Source organism: Ostrinia nubilalis, chromosome 20, assembly GCF_963855985.1.
Source record: "Ostrinia nubilalis chromosome 20, ilOstNubi1.1, whole genome shotgun sequence".
Classification (NCBI taxonomy): domain Eukaryota; kingdom Metazoa; phylum Arthropoda; class Insecta; order Lepidoptera; family Crambidae; genus Ostrinia; species Ostrinia nubilalis.
The window spans coordinates 4419695-4434142 of NC_087107.1; the positions used below are offsets into that span (position 1 = coordinate 4419695).

Genomic DNA, 14448 nt, shown 5'->3' on the forward strand with positions numbered 1-14448 from the left:
AGCGGCGTATTGACAAATTACACGGTTGTATTTGCGCAAACGCATAAGGAGCGTGTCAGCATCTTACGTCAAACATGGCCAGTTTGCTCGATCAGTTTGCTCACAGGGCCTGCGACTTCGAGCTACTTATTCTATACGTTATTGTTAATCCTCAAAATGTTGACAGACGTGAGTGCCCTGAAAAATATTTACTTCGTTCTAAATGAAAAGAAAAACTGACCTCATTATTTGACTGAAAAAGTTTCTTCAGACAAACTTATGCAATTTGCATTTATGCTTCTCCGACACGTATTTCTTTTTAATTATACTTTGAATTAAAAAGAATGAATAGACATTATCATTTTATTTGAAAACTCTTTCAGCTGCCGCCGCTTCATATTTGCACACGTCCATTTTCACATGACGATATTCTGAAATAGATGAGATGCGTTTAAATTTAATTTTTGTGTAGGTAATTTAGGTAGACGTTCATTCATTCGTTTCAGCCGAAAGACGTCCACTGCTGGGCAAAGGCCAGATGGCGCAGGACCGGTCTTTATGGTAGACAGGTATTTTAAGATATTCTAAGAATACATTCTGAAAGAACATGACTACCAAATCAAGGAAATCGTTCAAGATATGTTTTTGCAGGAGTTCATCATTTCAGTCATAGTCATGTCGTGAACGTCATAGAAAGACCTCGCCCAATTATTTCCATAATGATCGATTGGTAGAGGTCTGCATCCGCTTTCTGCTACTTTTATGAGGTCATCGGTTCACCTTGCAGGAGTTAGTGCTCAATAATTATCTCTGGTGGAAGTTGTAAAAGATTTTAATACAGTAGGACAACTAACTTTAACATAAACACAACTCACGTTTCTTGTCATCGCAATTGTATTCATAGAGGTCGCAGTTGTCGTTGAACATCCTGGTAATACCGAGCGAGTCTTGCCCGCAGATCGGGACGAAATCATGCTGGCACTGTTCCGCCATTTTGCAGAAGTTTATAACCTGAAAGAGATAAAAATTCAGTCTGTCAGAAATGTTCAGTCCATTATTCAATCTTTATAACCTGGAATAGATCGAAATTATGATCCATTAGAAATTTTCAACCTGTTTTTAAATCGTATCAACTTCAGAAAGTTTCAGATTGATGAGGGATATTTAGTTCATTATTAATCAAATCTGCTTTATATTGTTTTCTCTTAAAACTTTGAACTCCTTGAAGAATAAAATAATAGGTACGTATTTTTCTAAAATTGAGAATTAGTGTCCTAAGGTAGCTTTAGCCTTTAGCTTTAAAACCGACTGATTTATTTATTCCGCTGGTACTTAACTGTTACTAGTGGTTATAGCAAATATTAACCACTCGTAATAACTGAAGGACACAAAAGTATTTTACCGGTTCTAAAGGAAAGAAGTAGTCCTCAGCTTCTATTTCAACATGAGCCCACACTTCTGCGGCGAACCCCACAAATATTATACCTGAAACAAAACATTACTAAACATTAAGAGAGAAAATACATTTAATGGAGTGAAAATGTAGATAAGAAAATTAATGCCTGCCTTGACTCTACCCACGATTGTTGAGGCAAAAGTATATGTAATAGCAATACCTACATGATATTCTATTCTCTAACCAGTTATAAAGGGTGTCCCAAAATTAACGAAACTTTTCTACCGTTTATGCAATAAAGTGTTGACAACCGTAAAAATATAACAAATCGCACGATATAATCGATTTCTTTTTATGGGGTTATGTATTTAAAATCACAGGTCTATGTTAACAAGCCCATACCCACACGTGAATTGAAAGGAGATTCAACGTTGCGTCAGCGAAATTCAGCCACATTTACGCAGAATGGTTATGGGAAATTTCGATAAACGAGTGCGTTGCTGCGTGCCATTTTTATTTATTTATTTATTTATTTATTCCATAAATAATCCTATTCTATGTACTTTATGATTCAATAAAAATAATACAATCAAAAGGCTAAAAACTGTGTTTTCTAGTTAATACAAAAAATTCGTTAAGTTTGGAACACCTTTTAAAACTACAATCTTACTTGTAAATACTCTCCTAAATATCATATTAACAAGCAACCGAACCAAGCCACTAATGTAATCTAACTATTTTCCCAGTGTTTGCATAGTTCCAACTCGCTGGAAGCAAAACTATGGCGCTGGGACAGGAAATTATTGTAAAACAAGCGAGTTATGCTGAAAACTGACATCTATTCATAAGCAGGGATTGTCAACATTTCTGCACATTAAGTTTTTATTTGCCTTTTTAAGTTCGACATATGTATAAATTAGAGCCGTGGGCATTACATTAAGCTCAATAAAAGCATGCTTATTGAATGTGGTGGAAAAGAAACCACTTTCGTCCACTTGTAATTGACAGGTGACAATTAATGACAGGTAACCATTACAGTAGGTATAAGACCATGCTATTTAGGATGCAGCTTTCGCTCGATGCCTACCATCATTGATTTTTATCAACATCGCAAGAATGGCGATGCAAAAGATGAGCACTCATCAGGGGTCGCCAAATGTTTTGGTTGTATTAGTTGTAATGTACACGTGATGCGAATACAATACAATTGTTTAAATACTTTTGATAATATTAACAAATAAACTATAGGATCCAAATGTTTACAACCTCTGTGAACCAAAGTATTTGGTGGTCACACATCCTCCGGAATCTAGAGCACTAGCCACCATAATGTCCACTCGAGTTTGGAACTACAGTAGGTATAGTTAATTCTAGAGCAAAAAGATGGTAGTGTTGGGTTTTTGTTAGTTAAGCGTTTGATTTTTTCTTGCAGTCAAATTATGGATATTGCTGCTCCCATCAATTCTTTGCCACATCCCAAATTATATCACCACCCCTCCGGTAAGTGCTGCCATTGCATTTATAATGCCAAATATATCAAATATTTATTATTTGTTACAAGATAATAGACTGTCATAAGACTCAAAGTCAATAAGTGGCCGCTGGGGCAGGAAGGTTCTTGAGTGGCGACCACGAGCTGGAAGACGTAGCGTGGGCAGGCCTCCCACTAGGTGGACCGACGATCTGGTGAAGGTCGCGGGAGGTACCTGGATGCACGCGGCGCAGGACCGGTCTTTGTGGTACATACCTGCCCTGAGAGTGCCTATTCACTCTCGCCTTGAAGAGGCCCGGATTAGTGTTCAAGAAAGACAATAGCAGCCAGCGAATTCCTATCTCTAACTTTTCGCATTACAAAAATGGTTAGCGAAAAGCTCAGTGCGAGCTGTTGAAAGTTGAAGCAGTTTCTAAATCTATTTAAAAGTGTTTTTTGTATTTATTTTCCCAGAACAAAATAGACCAGTTCTGCAATCTAGCGGATACTTGTGTTCACGACACCATCCCGGTTTGTGGGAGGATGGGAGACGAGAAGAGATCCTTCCTGGATCTATGTGACATGCTGGAGTTTGCGTGTGACACTAATCAAGGTTAAAATGAATTGTCCTTCATTTTTCTAGCACTATTTTTTATCACTTGACTTCATAGTCACTTCATCAACTCGGTGTATGATGGACCGTAGTTTTGGCATCTATTAGACAGTTCTAACGTAGGTAGTAGAGTTACCATTACAATGAACTCAACATTTAAGAATGTTAGGTGTAGGTATGACTTGACTATACCGGACTACTATACAATTTAACGACTTCATCCTGAAAACTGACACAGTCCAATTATTTTAGTTAATTATTTAAGTTGTTTTGGACCTTAATGACTTATGATTTTAAATAGCGTATGATTTTCGGTTCTAACTAGCGAATCTAATTTTATCAACAGACTAATGTAGTTCAGCTTCGGAAAGTCATTCCAAAGTAATTTTGACACTCGAAAATGAATATTTTCTCAAATAATCCTTCATTTGCTCAAATCTATAAATATTTGGATATTGTATCTCACGTTATCTACAATAATATCACAAAGTGTCGTTATTACATCAGTTGATAAGCGATAGGTATGATTCGACAGGCTTATCGCTGATTGGCGTACGGAGATTGTTTCCCCTTTTAGGCAATGATTTCGTCATTAAAATGATGGGTCAATAAACTGTCCTTATGATAAATGGATTTGCGTAACGCCTCTTTTATTTACAAACTATTTTTTTAAAGCTGACCTTTAATGACATGTCTATTTGATTCATTGGTCTATAATTTGAAAAGCGGTCAAAGTTCACAGTTTCAGTTTTCGTGAGTTTCAGATTTCTAGCCTACATAAAAAATTTGGTAATCACAGTTCGATCCGTCTTTTGGTATGTTCTGTAGGTACCAAAAATAGGTTCAGCTACTCTAAGGAAATATCGAAAGCTCTTACGTCTATATTACGGCAAATAGACTAAGCAATTGCCTACTCCTATTCAATAAAGTTACATCTTGAGACTGAAGATATTGTATATTATTTTCCATACTGGATATTATGTCACCGTAAAATTGTAAATTTCGTTGACGTAGATAGATTACAATGTAACCTCCGCGGCTAGTTTTCAATCTCACGCGTTATATTATAAACTGACGGACTTCACAATTTCACGTTGACATTATACATGCAATTAATTCGTCATCATATACATACAGTCTCAAACCCAATCAATATTAGTGTCCAGATTAGTAATAAAAGAAGTAATGGAATGACAGCAATTTTGAACTACATAATAAAATCGTACGTTGACTAATCATAGCGTGTATATGGCTAACAACTTGACATGTCGCGTGATAATGTTTTTATTTTCAGTGTACACGCACATCGACGACACGGACGACTGCCCAGTACATAAAAGTAAGCATTGAATGGAATCTACATCAGAAGATAACTAATTTGTTTAAATTTTAAAGGCCCAAATATTTCTGTGGAAAAAAATTAAAATATTTTTGAACTTGTGTGTTTTAGTTTACACCTACGATAGCCATTTTGTTGAAAATTAATAACACATTATGTGTGTAGTAGCTGAATTAATGACTATTTTGGCAAAAATACTATAAGAAGACAAATAGACTTATACCCCTTATTTCGTTCTTTGAAGTATTTTGGTACGTATCGGGAAAGTTAAGCACATTAAATATCATACCGTTCATTTATTAATGCATACTTAGGCATGTTAAATCCCACATCATTAATTTTTGCTAAGATCCAAAAATAGAAATTATATGTAAACTTAAATTGGTACACTGAATAAATAAAAGCACCTTATAACCTTAATCACCTTATGCTATAAAAAATCTGACTCCATATATAGTACAGTGTTCAAGAATTTTAAGCATCATGTCGAAAGCATTTTACTCGCACACATCTCGTTCAAACTATGCAATACGAAAAGAGATTAATCATAAAAACAACGTACATTCAGGACTGCAACGCTTTTTGCGTAAAAAGAACCTTTACTTAAATATGTGTTTAAGTATCATTAAGGTAATGTGCTCTGGCCTGACCCGAGATCGTGGGAAGAGGATGGGGATATACGGGTCTTGGTGGGATAGAGCGGGACGGCACGCTTGAAGGTTGACCAGGTAACAGGTTGGGGTAGACAGAATAAGCGCCATATCTCACTAAGATGCTGGTTGTAACGGTTACTGGCAAATACTCATTTTTCTCTGAATAAATCTTATAATTTTTTACCACAATACAGTGTCTCAGAATTATAGGCTTCAGAAGTTTTGGAAAAAATAAGCTTTCGGCTTACTAATAATAAAATATTTTTTTAAAACGAAAGTTCGCATCGCTCATTAAGGAGATAGTTAAGTGGTACGGTGGTGTATGGAGATTGGAGAGCATGTGTGGAAAATCTCATCTAGCTACGAGTAGTGCCTCATGTTTTTCCTAATGGTACACGTTTTAATTAACTGTTGATTTATTTATAACCCTAGCTGGCTGCAAGTAAATAAAAAGAAGATGATAGAATGAGAATTAAGCCTATTTTACTAAAAAAGCCAGACGTTATATCAACAGACAGTATTGCTCTAAAGCTCGTATATAAAATGACGCTCAAAACTCGACTCAAACTCAAGAACTGATTCAATCCTGTAGTTTTTTTAATTCGCATATTTGGACCAATCACAGTACAGAGGGCTTAGTGTGAGTTTACATCAAACGTCGTCTCACTAGAGAGCGTAAAAAAATTACATTAACTAAATGTATGCCGGATTGTAGAGCGCTCCTAGCGGAAACTTTCAAGAACCAAAATGTTCATATATTTTTTAACGCGCTCACTAGTGAGGACGTTTGATGTAAATTCACACTAAGCCCTCTGAATACTTTCTCTGAATACTTTTAATTCGTTTGAAAATAGAGCTCATTATTGTTTTCGACGCACCATGTCGCCACACCGTCCTAGTGTGGCGTGACCCTAAATAGTGAGTGCGGTAACGTACATCGCAAGCGCGTCTTTTAGGGATAGCGAAAAATAAACTCGGTTTAAATTGGGCTTAAAATGGAATTGACTTTCTTTTGTTTTGCTTTCAAAATCTCCGGCTGGAAATCAAAAAGGAAATGCGAGTTGGTTCGAATTCAAATAGGCGATTGGATTTTGTTTTATTTACAGTGCTATCTAATACGCACTACGTTTATTAGACAATGAATTTAGTAGCATTGTTTATAGATTAAATGTAAAAGAACTTTATTTTATTTCCAAATACACGAGAAACAAAGTAAATGAAAGTTATTTCAGGATAAGCGCTTTCCTCTTTACTAATGTTGTTTAATTCTGTCGTGTTACTGTAAAATCATCATAAAACCACTTTTTAGAATACCTATACGGTTTGAAACGGTGGAGGCAGATTTTGGTACAAAATGTCCTACCGACCTACCTACTGGATAAGTACGAGTTACAAGAATCAATTAACTCAAAACAAAAACTCCAGTACTCGCAGCCCGGTTTTACTCGATCCCGTAAACCGCATTCTAGTGCCATACGGCTCAATTTCGAATTCCTTAACCCTTCAATGCCAGTCCGTGAGAAACGTACAATTTGAACAGGCCATAATTAGGGCCCCATTAAATCACGGGCACTGGCCATCCAGCGCAGCGATTTCGTTGATTAGCCCGCTCAGGTCAACCCTGAGCAGGTGGATGGAGGGGTCAAGGACTTGGTATGGACCTTTTTGCATAAATCTGTAAGTTAGATAAGGGTTATGTAAGTTAATATGAGTATCTTCGGGATCTAAATTGGTTCAAAATAATGAGTCCGTTTTCGTTTTTTTTAGAATAATTACAATTTACTTATTTATTTAAATATTACGTCTTTATAGATGTATGGTTTATAGCAAAAAAAAAAGAAGTTTTAAAATTTAATAATTTACGCCGTTTTTACGGCATTATAATGCGATTATATGGCATCACTTTCGATTTGTCAGTGCTTTAGGAGTTTTTCAATTCATATGTGTAAAATAGAGTCAACCAATAGAAGTGCTAAATAATAATAAAAATACGAAGTTAAGTGTCTTCTGCTGTAACTCTATTAAAAATGGTTGTAAAACTAATTTGGCACACTTTTTTCTCCAAACCAAATTATTATAAATTAAGTGCATATTATTTTTTTCAAAAAACTTCTTTGGTAAAAATTATATCGATCTCCTCAATCACCACCATCGTTGTCAGTATCATCAAGACACTGACCTCGAACTTGACAATAAAACCTCTAATTGATTTGTCAGGTCAATCAATTAGATGCCAACCAAGAGCAAGAGGTAAGTAACAATTTGGTCGGAGTTTAGTTAGTGTTTGCGGAGCTAAGGCAGGTAAAGTCGATCGCGCCATCTGCCGGACACGCCCGCGACCCAAGCAGGGCTGTCAACAGGTTAAAAAGATAATAAAAAGATAATTAATTTAATATTTTTGATCTTGTGCACATACCATTGTACGTACATATTTGGAACGATCTTAAGGCCAGACCAAGAGCCTAACCTAACCTAAGATAACTAGTTTAGTTTACCTAGCATTGTTGACGCAGTGTTTATAGTTTGTACACAACACGCATGTCTAAAGTTTAGGATCAATCATGTATCAAGTTCAATACTGGCCAAAAATAAAGTCTAAATTACTGTCAACTTTACTTGCGTAACGTTTGAAACACTTTGTCGGGAAATACAGTAAAACGATTTCAAAAGGCACGTAAGTCTTTAATCAAAAAACCAAAGATGAAAATATGTCCGAATCGAATTTTAAACTGTCTGAAAACACAAAAATAAAACTACTATTAATAAAATTGCTAAGCATATCTCCTGGAAAGCATCATCTAAGTAGATATCTTATAACAAATCTAACGTAATAGTTGGACCAATCTTTTCTTCGGACTTTATGCTAATAGTAGATTATTTCAAAGGTTAGACTGCTTAATAACTGACCGAGTTTCACTCAAATCGTCAGCAATTTAACAAATTATAGATACAATTCAAAACCGTATAGAACGGGACCGGCGACCTTCGGTTTTAAATTAGAATGACTCATTCGAACCTTTAAGTATTCCACGAAACAAAAATTTCCGCAATCAGTTTTTTAATAGCTTGTAATCTGAAATGATCTGGCTATAATCTTTCAATTATGTTACAACAAAGAAAATTTCACGTTTAGTAAGGGTTTTCACAGCCCTATCTTTAAAAACGCATTCTAAGTGAGCCTGCTTTACTTAGCTTGCAACTAACGGCTCGAAATGAGATTAAGTATTATAAAAATGGGAAAAAGAAAGGAAAAGGTTGGGGTATAACAAAAGTTGGTAAAGTAGACTCACTCCTAATTAATTTTTACTTTTAGTAGACAGTCAACTTTTTATAAAATTATAATTGCCATAGTATATAATTGTATTCATTAAAAAGCCCGGGGTTTTCAACATCAAGCAAAAAGGAAATATCAACATCATACATCATATCGAAAAGCGAAGCAACAACCGTTTCAAAACTTAATATTGAAACACTTGGAAATTACTTAGATTTTAAGAATTCTGGAAGCTATTTTAAAGAACCCATCAATGCTTTTTAGGACCCTTTTAAAAGAACCAGACACGTAGACATAAAGCTCTACAAAATCGCTTAACGCTACGAAAGCATGAAAATCTACATCGATAATACACTTAAAAAAGATTCAAGTAAGTATAATATATTGGTTAACATATTGCAAAATCGAGGTATTATGACTGTCATTTCAATATACGGACTTGCTTTAGAGAGAGACTACTATCTCCACCTCCATTATAATTCGGAGGAGTTACTAAAAAATAAATATTGCGGCCGACCTCAGCCGAGCGAAGAATCAGGAACAATCTTAACACTTTACTAAGAGTTTTCGTTATGCGTGTTTTAATAACGAAATTATAGCCTTCGCCTCGGGTTTGTGGGTAAATAAATTAAAGTGAATGATTTTTTGGAAAAAGTGATTTACTGGGGCTATTTATTTATGTATACTCTGGACTTGGTTGGATGGGAGAGACTTTTACACAGTTGGTTCAGATTTAAATTTTGATGTGCTGATGCCATTTTATCTTTGAAGTTCAAATAAGAGGCGTGAAGAAACGCTAGTATCTATACTATAGATAGATATACTTACATTGGTATTACCATAGATAATACCTCTAGGTATATTAAAAATATTCCAGGTCATGGTTAGTAGTTCGGACTAATTCCGACTAAGTTCGATTTCATTAGAAGATTGAATCAAACTAAGGTCTGAAAAAATAAACAATGCTTCGAAGGGACATTAAGATACCATGAGTCCAATTGAGCAAATAATAGTACTAAAGGTACTCTTAAACGATTCAAAGCTCACACGAGACTTTTTTGAGACTTGATATTTCCAAAATCGTGTTCTAGTTTGATCCTAATTCACATTCTATATTTTTCAGGATATTTTTAGTCAATTATCACGTTTTGATTGCAATTTGCAATACATGAGGAAAATTGACAATGGCCATTAAAAACATGTTATTGTATGCATTACTCGTTTGGAAGTATTGACGTAGGTATTAGCTCCGATTATTTTCCATTTATAGTATTTTATACATAGTCGACTGCACATAGTAAGTTTTTCTCCCTGTCTATAGTAGCAGATTTATTAGTATGGAGAAGAGAACTATTTTTTTGGGATTCCGATGTTGGTCTCATACGAAAAGTTATTTGTAATATTTCCACCTTCGGCCTGATCATCACTTACCATCAGGTGAGATACAGGCCAAAAGCTTCCTCGTTGTGGATAAAATGAATATTACCCACCTCTTTCGGATAATAGTAGATTGGAGAGTTTTTACTTGCACATTGGTAATGTATTTTGAATATAATGTGGGTTGCAGATCACTAGATAAGCTACCTTAGTTTAATTAAGCTCTCACAGCTAACAAAGTTTTCCATAGTTGTGTGAAAACTGAAAACTATACAAATACTATGGGAACTACAAGGTTGCTTAGCTGACCATAGGTAATACCAGATGACCAAGATTAACTTCAACACCAAACTACATTATCATGAGTGAAGTTCTAAGGCTGAATCGCACCACTTAACTTTGACCGTAACTTTGACGATAACCGGTGTTTTTTGTATGAGATTTGACAGATTTTTGACGTTTGTCAAAGTTTAAGTAAAATGGTGTAACCCAGCCTAACAGTACGTATGTTTCATTTTTAAACAGTTTTAACATTTTGATGCTATTGGAGGAAGTAAGACCACGTGCTTATTTCCGACCAATCTCCTGTAAAATGCCCATTTTTGACTTACGCGCTGTTAGAACTTCACTGACGATGTTTGAGCATTCAATCTTAAACGTTACATAGCTTTTTTCTATTATAGCCTAGATAATCTCAACCTCTCCTACATTAGTACTTGACCCTTGCGCCGGCGCATCTTGCGATAGCATCTGAATGACGTATTTAGTCTCAAATGCGTTGCGTTGCGGTGCACCCTACAAAGCCTTCCCGGTAGAGCGGACGTGCGGGATACTGTCCAGGTTGGTAGTCCAGTGAGAACAGTATGGTAAGAAATGATTATAGAACCGAAATAAGTATTGTCCTTAATGAGAAGCCTCAATACTTAATCGTTTATTGCATTGAGTATTGAGGCTTCCCATTAAAGACAATGGAATGGGAAGCGTCTCTTCAGCAGTGGATGTCTTTTGGTTGAAACAAACAAAGTACAAGTGCCTACTCACTTGTACTGTACAGTGTGCTTACCATGAGTTTACTTTAGGTGTGCTCGCTAGCGACTGCGTAAAAAAATGACATTTAAATGTATGACATATTGTGCAGCGCCCCTAGCGGCTACTTTCAAGAAATATAATCTTCATATAATTTTTTGACGTATTCGCTAGTGAGCTCACCTAACGCAAACTCATGGTAAGCACACAGGTTTAAAATTACAAATATTTTAATTCAAATGCTGTTCTAGTAATGTTTAGATTGATTTTCAATGTATTGCAATTAGGAACCCACTGTAAAAGTTAGATTTCTTCAATAAGTGAATGATATTTTTTTCAATATGTTAGAAATCATTCTTCACAATAGAAAATAATAAAAAAATACTCTTTACCCATATACTTTTAAAGCGTTTACCTATTAGTAATATATTGAAACTGTTTAAAAATAAAAAAAAAACCTCGTTATTAACCTATTAAACAATAATTATTTTAAGTAAAACTTCTCATCTTTTTATTATTCTTCAGACTAAAAAATACGATAGGTCAGTCATCCTTTCAACCGTACTGGCTGACCTACTCTAGCTGCGTCTTCGATCATAACCGGCTAGTTAATAACGGCGGGACCTTTGTCTATTGTTTACATTGGGGTGGCACGTGATTTCGGGAGTCATGCCGGCCTCTTTGGTAGGACCTCCCTGCTGTTCCGACAAGGAACCACCGGCGGCATATACAGGGTTACTAATTTACTATCTTCAGGGCAGACAAACTGCATACCGTCTTTACTCCGACTGCCGAATGAAATGATAGTTGACGTTATTTTGTTATCTCTTACTTGAAATTTTTAGGGAAAGCTGCATTTTCGCATTTTATTAAAAGGGCTAGGTCGTAATCACAATTTCATCCATAAAGACAAAATCCATAGAGTAAGCTTGTAATGAATATCGAATCTTAAAACATTCCTGTACCTATACAAAAGTTAATAACAAGACAAGCCTAGCCTAATGATATTAACTAATAATAGACAACTGGCATCAAATACAAACCTACGAGTATCCCTTCTATAAGCCGGTCCGTATTAAATATCAGACATAAATTATGTCGCAAGACTCTCCTAAATATTGAAAGTATAGTCTTCTATTAAAATTAAACCCAGTTTTAATGTTCCTTTTATAAAACGCACCTTCACACAAGCTAGTTCACACCCTGTATAACCGGAGGGGTGCGCGCGCACGTGTCTCAGTTTAGCGGCGCGTGAGTGGCGCGCTAATGACCCGGTCACTGTGACGCCGCGGCACCACGCGTTTGATGACACTGGCGACGTCATAGACTCGATTGCTACTAATCTGGTCTGATTGATGACTATATAACTATATAAAACCCTATTAATAGCGCCAATGACCACGGTCACTGTGACGCCGCGGCACCACGCGTTTGATGACACCGGAGACGTCATAGGCTCGATTGCTACTAGTCTGGTTGACTGGCAATTTTACTTGGAGCCAACTTTGTTTTGCACCAATAGGAAAACTCTATTAATAGCGCTAATGACCCGGTCACTGTGACGCGGTACCACGCGTTTGATGACACCGGTGACGTCATAGGCTCGATTGCTACTAGTCTGGTTGACTGGCAATTTTACTTGGAGCCAACTTTGTTTTGCACCAATAGGAAAACTCTATTAATAGCGCTAATGACCCGGTCACTGTGACGCGGTACCACGCGTTTGATGACACCGGTGACGTCATAGGCTCGATTGCTACTAATCTGGATGACTGGCAATGCGCATTAAATCTGCCAGTTGAACTCACGTGTTTGAAAAAGAAGCGACAATAGAAGCCCAATGGTGTCAGTGTCGGATTGGCTGAATCGAATTCTGAGGAACGCGGGTTCGAGCTCCGCCGCTGCTGGACTATTGTGGTGAACCTAGAGACCAGATCAGCAACAGACAAGCATATTTAGTTTACCACAAAGGGTTAATTATTACGTTATCTTTGCCTTCTGCTAAGTTTTTACTTCCATATCCTAATACTTAATGACACAAGAGACTATTCTGCTAATTTCGACTAAAAGCCTTTATTAACCTTTACATTACCCTAATTTCATGCATAATATTCTAATCATAGGAACACCGCATGGTGCCTTACGCATGAGTTTTGATAATAATCCGGTTGCTACTATTAACCACTTGAAGAATAATTTGGATTAGGTTCCCAACCATGTAAATGACAATGCATTTTTTAAATGAAATGTTCAAGGAATCATGCGTGATGTACGAGTATGTCAAATGCAAAGTCCATCATTTTAACAGTCATTTTCCATGATGAAACAACACTTGAATGAAGTGCTATACGTTAACTGAAAATTGTCGTGCGTTACGCATCTTTCGGTCAATATTTGACGTAACACCTAGAATACATAACTTAACTGTTGCCAACGAACTTATACGAAGCGGTCTCGTCATTTGAGTGATTTTGGTCACTTAGGCTGAGTTGCACCTAACTTTGACCGAACTTTGATGATAACCGGTGTTTTTGTATCTACATAAGATTACCTACATAAGATTACATTTACTTAAAGAACCTAAAGTAAAGCATATTGCTTTCTGATCCAAAGATCATTCATTTTAATTATTGTTTTGTACTCGTTAAAACAAACATTTCTCAAACGCGTAAAGTCAAATTAATAACGCGAAAATTCGCATCCCCTTAGGCCGAGTGGAACAACGTAATCAAATCTCGCATCTCCTTTTCATGTTAGTTTTTTTGTAGTTTTTTTTCGAGGCTGCATTTTAAGTGAAGCCCGAGGGCCGCACCCGCGTTACGCCGATAACACGGCAATCTACACATCGCCCATGTTAATGTGGGAAGACGATATGTATAGTTTAAATAAGATTGATTTTCGTGTAATTTAGGAAGGAAAATAAAGCATTACACATGTGTATTTCTACATTGTGTCATTTTTAAGATCGATATGCTTTGGTCTCTACCAAGGAAGGTATAGGAATGAAGGGAATGGAATCCAGATCAGGTAGGATTGTCTGTTTATTCTTAGAGTGAGGATTAAAAAACCGTAGAAACTACAAAAACGTTAATAACTATGTTATCTGTACAAACAATAACACACTTCTTATAAGCAAGGAAAATGGAATACTTACCTAAACACGAAATTGAAATACCTAATCAATCACATAAACCGATTACACATTTCATTCATTAAAATAAGCTTATTTGGTTTACTTCAACAGAAAAAGGGCTAAAACCATTTCAACAATCAAAACAAATACAAGCCGACAAAAAACTTCTTATTTCACGGTAGAGCAA

The 14448-nt window shown here is 36.1% G+C and overlaps 1 protein-coding gene across 1 annotated transcript; it reads right to left on the bottom strand.

The window, feature by feature from the left end:
- Positions 1-342: 342 nt before the first annotated feature.
- LOC135081701 (uncharacterized) lies at positions 343-2070 on the bottom strand. The gene is made up of 4 exons (XM_063976489.1): positions 2046-2070; positions 1382-1464; positions 855-990; positions 343-410 (listed from the first exon to the last, which is right to left on the bottom strand). The coding sequence occupies exons 1-4, from the start codon at positions 2068-2070 to the stop codon at positions 343-345; spliced, it is 312 nt and encodes a 103-aa protein (XP_063832559.1).
- Positions 2071-14448: the final 12378 nt, after the last annotated feature.